The 21050-nt window shown below is 36.9% G+C and overlaps 1 protein-coding gene across 4 annotated transcripts in view; it reads right to left on the bottom strand.

The window, feature by feature from the left end:
• The window catches only part of INO80 (INO80 complex ATPase subunit), a 130340-nt gene that overhangs the window by 62446 nt on the left and 46844 nt on the right, over positions 1-21050 (bottom strand). For all 4 annotated transcript variants that reach the window (XM_059913583.1, XM_059913579.1, XM_059913581.1 and 1 more), the window contains exons 10-23: positions 20044-20239; positions 19080-19147; positions 17780-17989; positions 17213-17293; positions 16247-16342; positions 10117-10176; positions 9154-9296; positions 7912-7996; positions 6823-6940; positions 5815-5900; positions 2395-2562; positions 2033-2166; positions 946-1013; positions 116-209 (exon numbers count right to left, since the gene is read on the bottom strand). In XM_059913583.1, coding sequence (XP_059769566.1) covers positions 116-209; positions 946-1013; positions 2033-2166; positions 2395-2562; positions 5815-5900; positions 6823-6940; positions 7912-7996; positions 9154-9296; positions 10117-10176; positions 16247-16342; positions 17213-17293; positions 17780-17989; positions 19080-19147; positions 20044-20239 — 1607 coding nt within the window. The remainder of the gene's footprint in view (positions 1-115; positions 210-945; positions 1014-2032; positions 2167-2394; positions 2563-5814; positions 5901-6822; positions 6941-7911; positions 7997-9153; positions 9297-10116; positions 10177-16246; positions 16343-17212; positions 17294-17779; positions 17990-19079; positions 19148-20043; positions 20240-21050) is intronic.

The raw sequence follows: 21050 nt of genomic DNA, 5'->3' as shown, positions 1-21050 counted from the left end.
GAATGAGAGGCTCTGTAAGATGATATAATATTAAATATTTAATTTCATAGTATTCAACCTTTGCCCCTGTTTATTCCCAACTGCTCTCTCATCAAACAATGAGCAAACTTCTCACCTGGCCAAAAGTCCCTGAAGCATGAGGTTTGCCATTTCAGCTGGAGATACATCAATAAAGCGAAGGAAAGAGAAACAGCTTTCTTCATTAACACCTGGAATATCAAAGGACAAAGTTAAACCCAATAGAAAACCAAGAGGCAATACTCAACTAAAGCCTGCTGAACTGCTGAACTTTGACTTAAGAATCAAAAACTATTCTAAAGGTTCCAATACAGCCACTTTGATATAAGTCAGCGTGTCATATTTTTGTACTACAATCATAAGTAGAAGAGGCAGACCTATGAGATATGGCATATATGGGCCAGAGTGGAGTTGGCTCATCAGTTACCTCTGGGGTTTTGGATCCTTGGCTAACTGCCTTCCTCTTTTTATCGTGCCAGGAAAAAAAAAAAAGGAAAACACAGAGGTGAAAAATTCTGAACCTCTGCCTTAATACTTTGGACAATGCTCAAAGTTGAGCAGCTTCCTTTCCTTAAACTAAGGAGGAGGGACCTAGGAGTCCCACACTAACAAGAGTCCTGCATTGTCTCTATCACACCTCTATTCAAAGGGTGTAAGAAATTCTTAAGAGGCAGGTATAAAATAAAGTTGGAAGGTCAATCAAAATGGAAAACAATTAATCAAAAAAAAATTTTCATTGCTTCCTGTTATAGCCAAAAAGCCTAGCATCTATAGATGAAGACAACTAATTTACTTAAATCTTATCAAGACTTTATAAATAAAGGCCTAGCATTCAGGCAAAGCCACTAGTAGTTCCAACTCAGCAAAACAAAGAGCATCCTGATAAATCCTTGGCATACTTTCCTTCTCAAAGATCAAAACACCTACCTTTTCTGTGAAACAGAGACTGCTGGATATAGTCCGGTGCAAATGGAGAAAGAAGAACCCTTAACCACCTGTAAAGTAAATAAAATAAATCCAAACCCAAATATAAATATCAGGAACTTAACTAAACTGGAGGTTCCAAACTAAAAGAATCATTTAAGGTTTGAAACTGTTTCTACTTCTGAGAAGTCTGTTGCCAGACAAAATCATAACACATATGTCAGAAAGTAATAAGTACTTAATAGAGGTAGTAGATTACAAGTTCAAAGTGGTCTCATTTTATTTCAGAGAAGCACAATTCTAGCACTGCAAGTTGCTATATACTATACTAAACAAAAAGCACTACAACTCTGGTCTGTTTCCCCCTGCCCATCTAGTTAAGTATTAGCCTGGAGCTATCACAGACAAAGAATTCTTAAAATTAAACACAAGAAATGTGTCTCAATTTCAGTAACATTAGGCTAGATGTTGTTGATGATTATTTCGAAAGTACTGTTTATATTGTTTCTCTACAGAAGGAGCGTTCTACATCTATAGTTCTCAAGTGCAGGTGTGCACAAGAATCCTTTAGGAGCTTGTTAAAAAATCCAGAAGCCAGGGCCACGCTCACTCGGAGGTGCAGAATGGACATACACAGCCATTTTCTGAATGGAAATGGTTTCTAGCATATTACCATTAACGATCACTTCACTTTTACCAAATCTGTGATTGCTGATTCTGGGAAGAAGATAAATTTGATTAATTAGAAATCCAATCAGTTCTTCCACAAGTGCTATTCCAAGTGTGAAATAAACCATCACAAAGCAATTTCAGTACTGAGGCATAGACATCTGCTGATCTCTCCTGGTACAAGTACATATTTGCACACAGGTGCACATTCCTCACTCAGAAAGGCAACTGGAAGTGCCAGTTAAACTCTTGATAGTGCACAGATCCTATCACAAGATCCCTCAACAAATAGTTGTCCACCCATTGCTTAAACACCTCATTGTTGTGGAACTCACTCTCAATTAAATTTATCTACTAAGCCACAAAACCCCGAATTATACAAAAACACTCTTAGAGCAAACAGATATTAATATTTGCTCACCTGTCTCGTGAATGGTTGAAGACCCTGATCTGTCCATGACGGTAGATAAACTTTGAAATCTGGTATGGCTTTAGGGAAATATGAAATGGAGACCAAGTTTCTTGTCGTTCAAATAACTCTGGGTGATTACACACCTAACAGGAAAGGAAATGATAAGACAATATTGTCATGTGCAGACATCACTCTATGAAACGATGGAAGAATCCCAAACCCTGCATGTTTACCTTTATGAATATATACTTTCCCATTTTCATCCTTTTTTAACTGCCTTTGTTTGTTTGGCATCAAGGCAAGATAGAGCCTTTTTCTCGAAGTGGGTTAATAATAAAGACAACTCCAAGGCAGCTGACCTAAGCTCTTACCTTCCTGAACTGCATGACCAGATTCATGAGGCTGCTGGTGGTTGTCTGTGCTTGCTGGGTAGAGCCCATAGAAGACTGCAATAAATCTTCAATGGAGATTTTGTTCTTTAGTGCCTGATATAGCAGCTTCTGTCGGCTGGTCAGTTGGCAATACATTAGAATCTCAATCTAAAAATCAATAAGGGCATTTATATTTTGAAAACAGTTTGTAAGAAAACTCAGTATCAGCGTAAAGTTGGAAACTCACGCAAGGCAGATTATGATTGGAGAAAACAATATACATATCTCTAGAAACTCAGTATCTCTATAAACCTGTGATATGACTAATTATCCAGAAAAATGTGCCTTCTTTGACCCTCTTCCCTTGTCACTCACTCTACATGCTGTCCCTGGGCGACCTCTTCCATTTCTAATAACACCAACTACCGTCCATCACAGTGACTTGCAAAAATATGTTTCCCAACATCCCCAGCCCAATATTTCCAACTACCTACCATAATAGTATCACTCAGAGTTTGCAGCAATTGCATTTGTGACATATCAGAAAAAATATTCTCTTTCACAATTTACTTAATTCATTAACAGCATTATCACTCAGTTGCCCAAACAGAAACTTCAGTCAGCTCTGATTTTCTCTCTCTCATACCCCATGTTCTATCATTTCCTAAGTCCCTCAACTCAACCTGGAAATCTACTTCTAACCACCTTTTCTGACCATTCCCATTGCTTTAATATAGAATCTCATCATATCTAATCTTTACTGCTATTACCGCGGGAGCTTCCTGCCTCTAGTCTCTCCTGGTTCCAAGAAACTTTCCATACAAATCTTACAAGGTACTCAACTGCTGAAAAACCTTCAATGTAAGTTACTGCCTATAGTAAAATATTAAAAATTCTCCTGTAGGCAGAGGCCTGCCATAATCTAACTCACCATATTATCCCAATCTCATCAAGTCCTCCTATATATATTAGCTACAACAGTCTGAATAATGTTTGCCAAACATGCTGCCTATTTGAATATTACTCTACCTTTGTTCACTCTTGTTGCTTAGCACCCCCCTCCCTATCATATTTTCCTAGTAAATGCCAACTCATTATTCCAGATCTAGCTCACATGTCATCTCTGCTTTGATGCCTTCTCTAACCTTCCCTAATAGAACTACTCCCTTATCTATGTTCCCATTGTATTTCACATAGATAATCATTGCATATCTTATGATACAGTACTAGCTATTTATGTATTCATCCCCCTTGGAAATCTGAACAGAACCTGGAAGCTGCATCTCTACGGACCAGTTGCTGGCAGACAGTAAGAGTTCAATAATACATATACTATTTAATAACAGATTAGAAACATTACTGATGTTTAAGAAATTTATACTCTGCACAGTGGTTAAGAACCATATGTCTTCTGATCACCTCCATAATGACCACTAAATAACAGACATTATGATATTGCTATTGTTTTTAAGCTGTTTCTGATATAAAAGACTCAAGGATCCATTTTTTTATAAAGTATTTTCTTTCTATCAGGTACACATCTGTGTGACACTGCTATTCAGTTAAAATCAGCCAGTTTCACAAAGCAGCCATAAAGATTTTTTTAAAAGGAATAAAAAAAAGGTACACTTCTATTCCTCTCTTTGAAGGTGTACATCTCCACCACAATCTTGTAAGAGTTACTAATTTCAAAATGATCCAGCCTTCTGGCAGTGACAGAGAGTATCACCTGATATTATCAAGAAGCTGGAAAGATACCTTTTATATAGAGAGCAGAACTGTGAGAAACAGGTGCAATCTATGGGAGATGGGAAAATACCCCAAAGGACTGGGAACTGGGTGAAAAAAGAAGGAAGAATATGGGGAGGATTCACAAGAGATAATAGAAAACTACAGAAGTCTGGTAAGATCCAAAAAAAGATTATTTATAAACCAAAATTACTGACTTTTTATGAGAAAAAATATTACAACCCAAAGCACATTAAACTTCTAAATCTATCTCTCAGTCTGCAGAAATACAGGAGACAGAGGAACATGTTAGACAACACCACAATGATGCAACCAGCAAAATCCAGTATGTGGAAAAACTCTACACGACAAACAACTTGGCTTCTTCAACAAAGAATTGCAAGGGGAGAAAAAGTAAGGTGGGACTAAAAGATGCTTAAGAGACATAGCACCCAAATACTATGTGTGGACCTTGCTTGGATTCTGGTTTCAAAAACTGAATACTTTTTCAAAGAGAGAGAAAGAAAAAAGCATACACAAAGACAACTGGGAATATCTGAGCACTGACTGGATATGTGATACTACAATGAAATAACTGCCTTTTTTTAGGAGAGGTGATAATGATATGTGAATATGTATTTTAAAAAACAGCAAATCTTTTAGAGACACCTATGAAAATATTTATAAATGAAACAAAAGGGCTTCCCTGGTGGCGCAGTGGTTGAGAATCTGCCTGCTAATGCAGGGGACACTAGTTCGAGCCCTGGTCCGGGAAGATCCCACATGCTGCAGAGCAACTAGACCCGTGAGCCACAACTACTGAGCCTGCGTGTCTGGAGCCTGTGCTCCGCAACAAGAGAGGCCGCGATAGTGAGAGGCCCGCGCACCGCAATGAAGAGTGGCCCCCACTTGCCGCAACTGGAGAAAGCTCTCGCACAGAAACGAAGACCCAACACAGCCAAATAAATAAAATAAATAAATAAATAATAATTAAAGGTGCTAGGGCTTCCCTGGTGGCGCAGTGGTTGAGAATCTGCCTGCCAATGCAGGGGACACGGGTTCGAGCCCTGGTCTGGGAAGATCCCACATGCCACGAAGCAACTGGGCCTGTGAGTCACAATTACTGAGCCTGCGCGTCTGGAGCCTGTGCTCCGCAACAAGAGAGGCCGCGATGGTGAGAGGCCCACACACCGCGATGAAGAGTGGTCCCCACTGGCCGCAACTAGAGAAAGCCCTCACACAGAAACGAAGACTCAACACAGTCATAAATAAATAAATAAATAAAAGAACGTGAATTTCTTAAAAAAAAAAAAAGGTGCTAATAATTTAAAAAAAAAAAAAGAAAGAAACAAAAGACATCTGGGATCTGCTTCAGAATAATGTAGAGGGGTGAAAAATGGTCATGAGTTGATCATTTAAACTATATGGAGTTCATTATACTATTTTTTCTACTTTTGTAATGTTTCAAACTCTCCGTAATAAAAAGTATAAAACAAAAAGAAGAAAAAACTATTACTTGTCTTCATTATTTGACTCATTTTAAGTCTTCTTTGACCCTCTCAAGTTTAAAGGTCTCCTATCAATCAAACTAATTACCCTTCAACTAAACATTTACCAAGGAATTTCTTTTCACCCTGGAACCCTAGGTTGGTGCCTATTAAGGCATAAACTCACAAGGTCTTCTTTCCTTACCTTGTCAGACAATTCATTTTCCACATCTTTCTTGATTCTCCTCAGCATAAATGGCTTCAAGATCATGTGTAAGCGAGAGAGTTGATCTGAAATGCCAGGAGCCCCACCGACAAATAATACATTATATCAATTTAACACAAACAAAAGAAATATCATGACCACCCTTCACTAAACTGTTCTAACACCTTTTGGCTTAATGATTCTCTAAAAGAAGACTGAAACAATCGCAAGGAGGAAGCCAAGGGATCTGAACTTTCCACAGCACCTTCCTGGAGTCAATTGTGCAAATGCATTTTGCTCTCATTTACTCAAACCAGTAAGGATGTCTTTATTTTTATTAGAATTCACCTTTAGAGTGTTTTAGGAACATTCTATCAATAATAGGGTTCTCAGACAGGTCTAATGCAAGCTATCTGGGACTCCCAGTGTTCCCCCAAAATCATTTTTTCAAAGTATATCAGCAAATTAACAACATGTAGTATAAGAAATTATTTAAGGACTTTTCTAATAGTTACTAGCTGTCACTTCATGTTATGTAATAAATACCTCATAACTCTCTTAAAAGATATTAGTCAAGAGGTAAAAAAAATTGATAAGGTTAAAAAATGTTTACAGAAGAAACAAATCCTAATATATAGAGAAAATAACAAAAATTACCCTTCTAATATTTTCCGGTTTTATCACAGGCAAAAAGTCTTACCCCATCCCACAAAGAATATAAAATTTTTCAGGATCTACGTGGAAAATGAGGATTTCGTAAGCCAAAATGTGAATTTTGCCTGCTCTGCCTTGATTAGTCAACACTACAGGAGCATCACTTGAGTTAGTCCTTTTTGGACTCTTTTAAATATGCACAAAACACATAATTATTTTAAAAGAGAAAAAACTTTTCTCTCAGATCCTTCTATGCATACCAGAAGAAAAATTCTTCACATACAAGAAAATACAGAATTATGTAGTTGCCTACACTAATCGGCAGAAAGAATGAAAGTTCATAAAAGTACTCACTCTCATCTATGGCAGATTTGTTTTCGGCGTGGCTCTCAATGTCCTTGGAAAACCATTCATTAAATTCCTCATGTGAATCAAATAATGTTGGCATAATGAAATGCAGCAGAGCCCAGAGCTGGAAACAAACAAAAAGCGAAATAACTATAGAACAACAAAATGACAGTATGTGAAGATACGATGAGAGTTTGGACAGAGAGAGAGTGAAGTTGTAGGTCTGTGTATCTGTGTCTAGGTGCATGTGTATGTGTGAGTAAGTGAGAGAGAATGAGTGTGTAAGCACACTGCCTCATCAACCAACTCTAATTTTATAAGGTACTATAGCAAAATGTGACTATTTTTCAATTAATTTCACACTGAAAGTCTGAAAGTGCAAGTCCTGCTCAGCTTGTGCAGTGAGATAGTTTTAAAGATCTTATATAAAGATCCATTCCACAACTGAACACAGTCTGAGGCAGCATAACTTGCTAATAATAACTCTAGATCAGGGGTCAGCAAATTACGCCTTGTGGTGCCAAGTCTGGTCTGCCATCTATTTTTATAAATCAAGTTTTATTGGAACATAGTCACACCTATTCATTTATATATCATCTATAGCTGCTTTCACATTACAATAGAAGGTTGATTAGCTGTGCAGTGACTATACGGCCTATAAAGTCTAAATATTTATTATCTGGCTCTTTACAGAAAGTTTTCTGACCCCTATTCTAGAAGATAAAATTATCTTCCCTAAAGAAAGAATTTTAGCTCCTCTCAGTGTCAAAGAATATTACCTTTTTATTCTAGTATAAAAATATCTCTGCATTAGATGAGTAGCATTCTTAATGTGATCACGATTTATTATATAAGTAACCAAGGAATAAAGAAATTTATTTGCCTTTTGCCAGAGAATAAGAAAATAGTAATGATGTCCCCCCCCCCAAAAAAAAACCACTTAGGGCAAGCCATGGTCAAATTCTTCCTTTTATGTGGGGATTGTAATTTATACAAAGCCGTAACACTCCAGGTAGGCATGCGTAAAGAATTTTATTCTGTGTTGGAACCACTGTTTAATGCAGACATAAAACTGAGGTCTTTACTAGTGCCTACCTCTGCCATGGTGTTCTGAATGGGGGTCCCAGTTAGCAAAAGCCGATTCCGACACTGAAACTGCAAGAGTATCTTCCAACGAACACTGTCCAGTAAGATGAATTACAAATTCCAAGTTAGCAGTAAATATTCACCCTATTGAGACCCCTTATTTCTAAAACTGCTTTTCAAATAAATAACAAACACTCAAAATCAAGTATCAATACTCTACCATGAACACAATTGAAAAATATTACTCAACAAAGCTGACGACAGGAAATTTCAAAGGAACTGACTCTATACTGAAAACGTGGTATTAGGGTACATATAAAAAAAAAGCCCTCGAATAGCAGAGTAGGATCCTTTCTGGCTTGATAAAAGTCCTCTACTACCTTTGGTCAGTTTTGTTGATACAAACCATATAATTATAAAGTATTATCTACAGTAGTAGGTTTTAAAATTATTACTCTATACGCTTCCAGTGTGAGTTTGGAGGCAGCAATGGAGAAAAAGAAAGGGTGTGAGAAGAAAACGCAAAGTGAGTCTACTGCTCCTGGCCACAAGCATGCTCTACTTCAAAAGAGTAAACTATGAAATAATGCTCTTTAGAGGATGGAAAGTTCCATGGAAAATACCATCCTGCCAGTTAACATGGACTTCTAAGAAAGCCCTATGGGCTCACCAAGAGTTAATAAAAATCCATCAAACCCAAGGTCTAATACCACTGAGTAACACTTTACAGCCAAGCACTCATTTACTATTCAGTTTGGGAACTTAAAGGTATTAGAACATTTTAAACACGTAACTTCCAATAAAAGGATTCTTGGGCGTCTAATAACCATTCAGGGACTAGGATAACCTTCATAAAACAGTAGAAGCTATAATCCACATAATGTAACATTCTACTTCCTACTAAGACCTCCTGTCTAAAATAATCCCTGAAGCAAAGAGCAGACACCCGTTCCTCCACAGAAAATTTCCTTGAAGAACAAAAATCGGTTAAAATGCCATAATTACTGAATAGGGAGAAAAAAGTTGAGAAAAATCTTTATACTCTAAACATTAATATGTATATTCCATGAAAATGCAAAAGAGAATTTATGCCTTCTGGTCAGATATATGGCTTATGCAGAGACCATAAGCCATATACCATGTTTTGAAATCTCTCTGACCTTCATTCATATGTGTGTGTATATCATACACACGTATCTATATATCTATATATCCTCAGTCCACAGACTTTATTTCTACTACTCATGTTACCTGGAACTACTCTTGAGCGCCTGAGCCTCATCCAATACCATGTACTGCCACTTGACTCGCTGGAAATACTTTACATCCTGCACCACCAGCTGGTAACTGGTGATAACCACATGGAAGGGGGCATCCTGAGTGTAGAGGGTCTTCTGTAAACATAAGAGGGCAAGGGTGAAAAGAGATACCTAACAAGTCATAATAAGACAATGAGGAATGGAATTTATTTTCTAAGGCCAAGAAGTTTAAGATAGCTCTAAAGATATACTTCTCCAATGTAGGAGATGTGCAGTGAATTAAAAGCATAACTGTTTTTAAGGTAGTTACCTTAACCACAAACCTTGTTAAAGACTAGTCTTCAAACCTAGGACGGGAATAAAGATGCAGACCTACTAGAGAATGGACTTGAGGACACGGGGAGGGGGAAGGGTAAGCTGGGACAATGTGAGAGAGTGGCATGGGCATATATACACTACCAAATGTAAAACCGATAGCTAGTGAGAAGCAGCCGCATAGCACAGGGAGATCAGCTCGGTGCTTTGGGACCACCTAGAGGGGTGGGATAGGGAGGGTGGGAGGGAGGGAGAGAGATGCAAGAGGGAAGAGATATGGGGATATATGTATATGTATAGCTGATTCACTTTGTTATAAAGCAGAAACTAACACACCATTTTAAAGCAATTTTACTCCAATAAAGATGTTAAAAAAACAACAACAACAACAAAAAAAACTAGTCTTCAGCTTATTAAAGAAAAAAGTTCTTACTTAATCCTGGACTTCAAGTCCAGCTGATTGTCTACAACAGGAAAAGCATTGTAAAAGAAAAAAAGTACACTTGCCTAGTGTCCAGAAACATATAAGAAGATTTTATGTAAGTGAAATTACTCAAATCACCTGGAGGAATAATGACTGCGCATATGTGTGAACATGTATATATGTGTGTGCCTGCGTGTACAGTAAGCTGAAAGTTACCTGACTCCAGAACCTCCTGATAACTTTTCTATCATGAGGATTTCCCCAATATGGTAGCACCTGGAAAAAGGACCAATATACAGATTATTTCCTAGTGATAATCTTAAAAGTATCATCACAAATACATTATTCAGAATGATTTTTTAAAAGCCTAATAGAATGAACATAGCAGTTCCTCTTCTGTCACTGCCGCACTAGGTGCTGGACTAGCACTCCTCCTACTGACCAAGTTAAAACACAGATACAAAACATTTGTTTGAAGGCATCAGAGAGCTACTGAGCCAGTGGAGAATTACAGAGCCCAGATCTAGAAAAGAGAGGAAAGCCTGGCATCTGGAACACGTTCCCCCTGTGGGTGCTGATCCTTCCCAAAAGTTCTAGTTGAGAGGCTAAGAAACTGAAAAGTTGTTTTTTGTTTTTGTTTGTATTTTTTTAAAAAGAGACACAGGACCCCCAAAACAAAAACTGTAGTTCAAGGAGGAGGGATTCTGATAACCACCCACCTCCCTGGCCTTAAGTTGGGAATCAAGAGATAGATACACACTGGTAGTAAAGGTAAACTATACATACACTTGCTTTATCAGGTACTGAATCCTGGTTTCAAATCATCTCAATTCCTGACTAGATTAAGGGGGCTTTGGATTATTATTGCCCCAGAAAAAAAATTACTATAGGCAAAAAAATCCACAACAAAACCCCAGACACATGTTAATCCTCTCTCAGGAAGAAGAAAACAGTATCCAGAGCCCACAATTATCTCTACAATTTTTCCTATACAATGTCTGGCATTAAAACAAAACTAAAACAAAACAAAAAAATCAGATATATGGAAAGACTAGACCACATAACTGAAAACCAACATGAAATATAGATAAAAGAAACAAACCCACAGGAGATCTACATAACGAAAATTTTAGAAACAGACTTTTAAAAAGATGCTAGTTTTGGGCTTCCCTGGTGGCTCAGTTAAGAATCTGCCTGCCAGTGCAGGGGACACGGGTTCGAGCCCTGATCCGGGAAGATCCCACATGCCGCGGAGCAACTAAACCCGTGTGCCACAACTACTGAGGCTGCGCTCTAGAGCCCGCGAGCCACAACTGCTGAGCCCACGTGCCTACAGCTCGTGCTCCGCAGCAAGAGAAGCCACCCAATGAGAAGTTCATGCACCGCAATGTAGAGTAGCCCCTGCTCGCCACAACTAGAGAGAGCCTGCGTGCAGCAACGAAGACCCAATGCTGCCAAAAAAAAAAAAAAAAAAAAAAGCAAGTTTGTTCATTGAATTAAAAGATTGAGAATTTCAGTGGTATACTAGAAACTATAAAAGAATCAAAGGGAATTTTTAGAACTGAAAAAATATAATAACTAAAATTAAGAATTCAATGACGAGGGCTTCCCTGGTGGTGCAATGGCTAAGAAGCCACCTGCCAATGCAGGGGACACGGGTTCGAGCCCTGGTCCAGGAGGATCTCACATGCTGCGGAGCAACTAAGCAAGTGCACCACAACTGCCGAGCATGCACTCTAGAGCCCGCGTGCCACAACTACTGAGGCCCACATGCCTAGAGCCCGTGCTCAGCAACAGGAGAATCCACTGCAATGAGAAGCCCGCGCACCACAACGAAGAATAGCCCCTGTTCGCCACAACTAGAGAGAGCCTGCGTGCAGCAACGAAGACCCAACACAGCCAAAAATAAATAAATAAATAAAACAAATTTATTTAAAAAAAAATAGTAGCCAGAGGGGGAAAAAAAAGACACATAACATACAGGAAAACAACCATCAGAAGTAGAACTGGAAAACACAGAACATCTTCGAAGTACAAAAACTTTTTTAAAAATTAAAAAAAAAAAAAAAAAAAAAAGCAATCAGTGATGAGTTTAACAGCAGATAGAATCAGCTGAAGAGAAAATTAGTGAACTAGAAGAGAGGTCAGAAGGAAATATCCGGACTAAAACATGGAGAAACAAAAGAATGCAAAATTCAGCACTTTTTCTGTGATGTTTCTAGGTGTGACTTTCATTCTTTTATTGTTATGGGGCTCAAAGTGCTTCTAAAATCCATAGCTTGATGTCCTTCGTTCTTCTGAAAAATGTCAGCCAAATGGAAGCACAAATATGCAAGGAGGAATGAAGATCAATGAGCAATGAATATGTGAGTAATATGAATAAATCTAAGTAAGTTTTAAATGTATAAATAATAATGTCTTCTGGGGTTTAAAATACAAAATATATACAAAAACAACAGCATGTAAGTCTAGAGAAGGGGGATGTAGTTACAGTACTATACTAAGGTCTTTGTACTGTCTGGAAAGTATTAACAGTACTAATTTATATTACTTTTGAAAAAGTTAAGGGTGCATGTGGTATTCTCCTGGGTATCTACTGAATAACAGAATGAATATATAATTAGCAAGTTTAAAAGGGGAAGAAAAAAAAAGGAATGATAAAATCTAATCAATCCAAAAGGATTCAAAAGGAAAAAAAAGTAAAGCTGAACAGGTGAAAGAAGTAGAAAGCAGGGATTTCCCTGGTGGCACAGTGGTTAAGGCTCTGCACTCCCAATGCAGGGGGCCCGGGTTCAATCTCTGGTTGGGGAAATAGATCCCACATGCATGCCGCAACTAAGGAGCTGGTGAGCCGCAACTAAAGACCCGGCACTATCAAATAAATAAATAAATATTTTAAAAGTAAAAACTAAAAAACATAAACACAATAACAACCCTATTAAAAAAAAGAAGTAGAAAGTAAAGAGCAAGGCAGCAAATTTAAACACAATATATCAATAATTACATTAAAAGTAAGCACAGATATTCCAAATAAAAGGCAGGAAATACACCTTAAATGTAAGGATATAGAATGGTTAAAAGTAAAAAGACGAAAAAGATACCATGCAAATACTAACCAAAAGAAAGCTATTTAGTATCAGAGAAAATAAACTTTAAGGCAAAAGTCTTAAAGGAGGAATTTCATAATAATAAAAGGTTCATTCACCAGGAAGATAAGATTATAAATTTGTATACATCTCACAGCCTCAAAGCAAAAACAGAAGAAAACAGAATGGATAAATCCATAATTGTTGTAAATATTAACACACCTCTTTCAGTCAGTAATAGGAGAGGCAGACAAAAAAATCAGTAAAGATACAAAAGAGCTGAACAAGTTAACAAACTTGACCTAATCAACATATATACAACACTGTACTCAACAAGTGCAGAATAACTATGATTTTCAAACACACACAGGACATTTATAAAAACTGACCATATGCTGGGCCATGAAAGCAAAGCAACAAATTTCAAAGGATTAAAATAATAAAAAGCATGTTTTCGTATCAGTGGATTTAAGCTATAAATAACAAAAAGATAACTAGAAAATCATCCTTTGTGTAGAGAGTAAAAACAACACTTTTAAATAACCCATGAATCAAATAAGAACTTACAGTAGAAGCTGACAGTATTTTGCACTGTAAGATAATGAAAACGTGACACATCAAACCTTTGGATGGCTATAGTCATGCTTAGAAAGCAATACCCTTAAATATACATTAGAAGAAGCTGAAAATCAACAATCTAAGCTCCATCTCAAGATGACAGAAAAAGAAAAAAGTTTACAAAAAAGTAGACAAGAATAATAAAAGATAGAGCAGAAATAAATGAAATAGAAAACATACAGAATAGCCAATTTCAGGAATGAAAAGTGGTACATTAACTAGAGAAAAAACGTAAATCTTATTTCATGAGGAAAAGGAGGAGCTCAGAGGCACTAATCATATGAGAACCATAAAATGAGTGTTACTCAGACACCTGCCAAATAAAATGAACTTTCTGATGTTATCATCATAGATGTAAGTATCTTTTGAATGTAACCAGACTATAAACCTGAGCAGAGTCTACTTCTAACTATGTTCTACAGGGAAGCAAATACATTTCTGACACTTTAAAGGAGTAATGGTAATAGAAACAATGAATCAATAGAGCAGAGGTCATCAAACTTTTTCTATAAATGGCCAGATAGTAAGTAATTTTAGCTTTGTAGGCCACACAGTCTCTGCCGCAACTACTCAACTGTGCTGTTGTACTGTGAATGCAGCCATATGTAATAAATAATCAAAGGTGTGGCTGTATTCCAATACACATGTATTTAAATTTCATATATCATTTGCTACGAAATATTCTTTTTTAATCAACAATTTAAAAATTAAAAACTATTCTTAGCTCATAAGCTGCACAAAAGAACACGTGGTGGATTCCTCAATAAGTTAAATATAAAGTGACTTAGCAATTCCACTCCTAGGTATATACCCAAAAGAACTGAAAACAGGACAGGTGTTCAAACAAAAACCTGTACATGAATGTTTATAGCAGCACTATTAACAATAGCCAAAAGGAACAACCAAAATACCCATCAACAGATGAATGGATAAACAAAATACAGTATACCCAGATAATGAAATATTATTCACTATAAGATTATATAATATTATGACTGAAATATTATTCCGTCATAAAAGGAATGAAGTGCTGATACATGTTACAACATGATGAACCTTGAAAAACCTACTAAGGGAAAAGAAGCAGCCAGACATAAAAGGCCACATTCCAGGTATACAAAATATTCAGAATAAGCAAATCCACAGAGACATAAAGCAGATCTGTAGTAGTCAGGGGCAAGAGGGAAAGGGAATAGGGAGTGACTGCTTAATGGGAAGGAGGTTTCTGTTTTGTATGATAAAATTCTGCAATAAGATAGCAGTGATTATTGTACCACACTGTAAATGTACTTAATACTACTGAATTGTACACTTTCAACTGGCCCACAGGCCATATTTTACTGACCCCTGGACTAGAGCTTCAAAAGGAAACTCCACATGTAAATGAAAACTCAGTTTCAGGCATGGGTATAAAGTCAAAAGAGAGGTACCAATGACGTAAGTAGTACTACATTGCCACCTATCGGCCAGTGAAAGAAATAGTGAAAACTTTAGTGGTTTGGAAGAAAATTTTAAGACTGAATTTTTCAAGCTCCTAATTGTTTGACATGTACTAAACGACAATAACAACAAGAAAGCAGAAAAAAGATGAAGGCCTCCTTATTCAATGTGAAAAAACCCTAGAGAAAATATTCAATAAATTGCCTTAGAACAACCTCACCTCCTTAGAAAGTTAAGAATGAGTCAGCCAAGCTAAAAGCCATATACCTAATGTGCCTTGGAAACAGTTCCTAAGTCTATTAATTCAGCCGCAAAGGTGGGGCCACAAACACAAAGGTGCCCCAAAGTGGAATATCCCAGACACGTCCCTATTCCTTATAAAGTATAAGCCAGAAAAACACCTCCCATGACCTCTTAAATTGCATGGAACCCATGATTATTATGGAGACCCAAGATCAGAGATCATGTCACTATCTCTTGATATATATCTCCAAAAAATCCTTCTTACCATGCAACTTCATTATCATTATATTCCTTTAGGGACAAAACAAATATTTAACTCATTTCCTTCTTTTTACTTGCAAATAATATAAAAAATCCTATCCATTCTTTCTTACATCCCAACTCTGCATAATTAAACCCCTATTTAATCTTGTCCATACTTGATGCAGCATATTTCCCTGCTGATCACATCCTACCTAAATCTCAATTCTTTTCCTCTGAATTAGTTAAATGCAACTTTCACATTATCTACCTTAGACATTATAATCTGGACCAAGACTGAAGAGCTGGCTTTGGAGTGTCAAGAAAATAGATAATCTATGACTACATCTGGGGGGGGGGTGCGGGGGGGCGAGTGTGGACAACAATGCCATAAATTATAGTATATGTACCTTGATTTATCAAAACCTATATTAAGCCAGCAAGGTAGACATTTTCTATTATGGCAGTACAACCAGGAGCTACAATTCATGTGGTCAATGCAGCAAATCACTCAAACTGGACTTTGGCTTTCTCATAAAACATAAGGATGTAATATGCTGTCTTACTGCTCCCATCAGTAACTTTGATAGGAAATGTATGCAAGGTTATTTTGAAAAAAATGTAAGAAATTAAAAGCTATTATGAGCAATTAAGTAAGGCAGCAAAAAAGGAGTCAGAAAGTTTATTTTAAAAAGCAAGAGAATTTTGTTGATTTTTACCTTAAATTTAGGAACAAATCTAGTAAACTCCTGGTGCCAATTGTTAAGTGTAGAAGCAGGTGAAATTATTAAGAAAGGTCCCCAAATGTTCTCTCTCTGAAACAGAAAAACTGGGTCAGCCAACTGCAGGAAAACTGAAGAAATTTAATTCAAAATTATAATTAACGACAAGAGAAGTTTAAGAATAGGAGATGCATTATAACAAGAGAAATGGTTCCTATCTCCCATATCTGCACACTCAATGATAATATCCTATGTTAAGAAAAATAATATTCTATGTTAATAATAACACAGGCTAGGAAGTTGCTCGCACACATCTTGAGAAAAAAATACCAAGCAATTACTCCCCACCCGCCCTTACAGGTCCTAGTTTATATCATTCACAAAGCACTTATGACATACTGACTTGTATGTGTTGCTTTTCCTTATACTAGATGATCACAACTATTTTACTATTATTTAATTGGTATAGAGTTTTCTGCATGTTTCAAAATGCTTTCACGCATTTCTTCTCACTTAATTCTCACAAATTTCCTGTAAAGTAGATATTATCCCCACTTTGCAGAAGTGGAAACTAAACCTCACAGAGTTAAAGTGAAGTCAGGTCAAAAGAGGCTAAGCGAATTGTCCAAGTTTACACTGCTAGTAAGCACAGAGCTGAGATGTGAAACAAGGTCTTCTGATCTAACTAACTACAGTGTTTTTGCCACTACAATGGTGGTTCTCTACAGAAGTGGGAGATGGGGAATGAAAACACACATGCTTAGAAACTGTCCTAGTCTTCTTGAAAACCAGAATGTTTCACCACACTGTATCACCCTGTAAAGGCCTTGAAGGCAAGGAGCAAGTCCTACTGTCTTGGTATGCTACAGTCTAGCGTACTGCTTGATAATGGCTGATTCTCAATAGAAAATGACCCTAGGATGGAGAGAGAGGAAGATGAAAAGACTGCATGCATCTACCCACCTCAGCCAGATGGGCAAGGAGGGCAATGCTCTGTACTGTCTTACCAAGTCCCATTTCATCGGCAAGAATGCCATTAATACCCTGGAAAAAAAATACACATAGTCAACACCTCTCACATTGCATTACACAGGGTTCAACTTACTGCCAAAAAGAACTACCCAAAATGTCAGACTTGTTCAAAGGAAAGTGACTAGAGATACCCAGCTTCAGCACTATTACTACTGTAATGATTCCTTTTGCCAATTCCACAGCTACAACTCTGAATCATGAGACAAACATGCCAAAGCCAGTTTTCCAGCTAATCTAATCCAGGTACAAATGCAATCAGGTTTATTACTAAGACCACTTAAGACAAACTTTATACATGATACAAATAATCCCCAATAAAATCTCCAGGTTAGAAATATAGAGACATCTTTCTGATTCTTGTCAAACGATAAAGCTTTTTTAAAAGGATGAAATCTATAACATTATCTTGTGCTCATTTCACAATACACTGAACCAACGACTTTAGGAAAACAGATAACAAACAAAACAGAGTGGGTATGACATAGTTCTAAAATTCACCTGTTCATAGAGATTTGCCAACCAATTCATGCCTTTCAGCTGATAACCTTTTAATTTGCCATTAAAAATTGTAGGCTGTGGAATATCCTCACCAGCCCGGATAGATGGGTTTGCCAGGCTATAACTCTCCCCAAAACCAGTGCCAGACTTGTTTGCTGCCCGTAGGGCAGCTGCTCGACTTTCTTTTGCATCTTCATCGAATGACCTTGTCTGGAAAATAAAAATATATTAGAAGAAATATATGAGGAAAATAATTAAATTCAAATAAAATTCATAATGCCAATATATCTAACTTGTGCTAGTTGGAACAAACTTTCTGGTAATATGATGTAATATATTACATGTAAGCATAATACACGTGACTCTTGAACAACATGGGTTTGAACTGTGTGGGTCAACTGATATATGAAGTTTTTTCACTAAGTGTGTGCAAGGGTACTACTTGATCCTGTGGTTGGTTGGATCTGTGGATGTGGATCCATAGGTATGGAGGGCTGACTGTAAAGTCATACAAAGATTTTTGACTGCAGGGTAGGTCGGCACCCCTAACTCCCAGAGTTACTCAAGGGTCAAGCGTACATTAAAGTATATTACTAATATTTTAAAATTATTTTAACAATTATATTGAGGATACGCTTTTGATAGACAGGCACTAAGCCATATTACACAATTACTTGCTTCATCAATGAATTTATTAAAGATTTGATATAAAACCTGTTTGGTTGGGGTTGGCGAGGAATAGGTTGAGTTTGTCTCTATCCTTGACTTGGACCCTGTCAAAGTTACACAGGGGCTTCTATGCAGTTTATTAAACTGTATTTTCCTTACTTAATTTGATCTAACTGCAGTTTCTTTCTGATTTCACTAAATGTCACTATATCGTGAATAAGCAAGTTATTACTAAAGTGAAAGAAGGTGCTAACTTAGCAGTTTTAACACATGGTATCACTTTCTTAACAAGCAACAGTGTGGACTTTTTCACTAAACAACCATGATGCACTTCATTCTGTATTACCCATGATTACCAGGGAGGACAGAAGAAAAAAAATAGACAAACTGTCTTAGCGTCAATCAACACATTCTTAAAGCTCAGACAAGTGAATGCTCGTTTCCCATATTTCCTCAGGTATTCCTCTATTACTCTCAAGTAAATAGAGACACACCTCCTGCCCAATGCAGTCACATACACACGTACACATCCATTAATGTTTTTAACTGAAAATACAATTAAGATTAAAGGAGGACCACCTAAGTAAAAAGTTGTATTTCCAGGGCCCAACATTTCATTTTTAAGACTCACCCGAGCCTGATGAATATGGTAAGCATTTTCAGCATTCTTCAGGGCCTGGGCTTTGAAATGGTTACTATCTGAAAAGGGAAATGTGTAGATTATAACACCTCATTAACTGATCTCCTTTAAGGATGCAATTTATACTAGCATATGTGGATCCCTGACGCCCACATTCTATTTATCCCTAAGTTCACAGAGGGTGAGGGAGAAGAAAGGCTCAAATTACTTGACAGAGGTAAGGACCTGGAAGTGGCAATGGAGGCAGAGGGCTGCCATGGTCTCTAGGAGCCAAAGCCAGCTCACAAAAGCCACCAGGAGACTGAGCCCCAGTCTCCCAATCCTGCGTTTCTTGCACGAAGCAATGTCGAAGCCGGGAAAAGCAAGACAATGAGGATTCAAAATTGTAATATATTTATACCGGGTGAAACTATTCCAAAAGAAGAAACAGAGACTGTGTAAATCCCAACATAATCTGAAACAATCTCATTTTCTCTTATTCTTACTCAACATGATCTTGACCACTATTCTCTGTGAACTTCCTCTCAAACTTTACCCCAATTCCTCCCTCTCTGTGTGGTCACAAAAATACCAAAACAGTCTCTTCTCATGCTTTGCTCACATCACCAAGATTCCTGTTACGTGAGAGATGATTTTCTCTAATTAGATATGTTCACTGAATTCTTCTGATACAATACCTTTTATTTCTACTAACAAATCAACACACAAAATATTCCCAAATTTGCAAGATCATATAACCACACCCTTTCCTTTTCAAATTTTTTAATAAAAGTTTTTTATATGCTTATTTTATACAAACATTCACACTTTCCCTACTCCAATAAAATAAATCCCCCTTTTCATCAATATTACCTATCAATCAAGACAAAACTTGCAAGAATTAATGATGAGTATAACCTGAGATACGAAAAAATTTCGGGTATCTCCTTCCTCCCACTCCTGACTCAGGACTCACCATAATCCTCCTGTGTGATGTTAACTACCACCCCTCCGCCAATGTCAATTTGTCTCTGTGTAGAACTATCTTCCAGTTTCCTTAAGATTTCTTCCTGGATCCCATCGTGACCCATGTCTCGTTTGCGACTCATGAAATGGGCATACAACTCTGTCTGGGTGATGAGGAAGTTCAGTTTTCGCTGCTGCCTCTTGGCCTAAAGGGGAAAAAAGATGAAAGTGAAAAGAGTCAAATCACCAATCATATACAAGGGTAGTCAACAGAATTCACTAAACTTATACATAGTTTGCAAACAATTCCTTTACAAATTCTTTACCTTTAGAAAGGTAAAAATTGCTAATGAACAAATTTTATTATAACTAAGTCAGTGGTACTAAAAGCAAGGAATAATCTTTATTTATAGCCTAATAATAACCTACGTTTTGCTCTCCTTTACAAAATAAAATCTTTTTTCCACTAGGCGTCTGCCTAAAATGCTTATTTCTTTACTATATTATTTTTCTTTAATGGCACTGAGATACCAACTAAATTCAAACAACATGCTTTACTTAATAACTTGGGTGATAAATACACGTGTACAGCTTTATTATTTTTAAAAACATAAATGTGTCCAAAACTCTTCTTTAACACCAAAAGGCAAAATAAGTGATGAAGAGCTATAAATTATTCTGAAAGTCAATGCAGGAGGTATCTGAGAATAAGAAGCCCATGAAAAAAAGAAAATGCTCCCCAAAACAGCCTACTGTTCATCTGTGATAATGATAGCTATAAAACATGAATATAGACCAAATACAAAATCACAAACACATATACCTTTTTTTAAAGTATGAGAAAGCTAAATTCAAAGTGCCTCTGAAATAACCTAGTAAGGAAAATAATCATTATGTCAGTAAAAATCATTCTTCAAGATAAACAATAAAATGAGTAAGCAAATGATCCAAAAGACTGAATTATATGAAATACAGCATACACAATAAATATCAAATCAAAGAATCATTATTCTGCAT

This window comes from Balaenoptera ricei, chromosome 2, assembly GCF_028023285.1.
Source record: "Balaenoptera ricei isolate mBalRic1 chromosome 2, mBalRic1.hap2, whole genome shotgun sequence".
NCBI lineage: Eukaryota > Metazoa > Chordata > Mammalia > Artiodactyla > Balaenopteridae > Balaenoptera > Balaenoptera ricei.
This window is presented reverse-complemented; position numbering and strand designations above follow the sequence as displayed.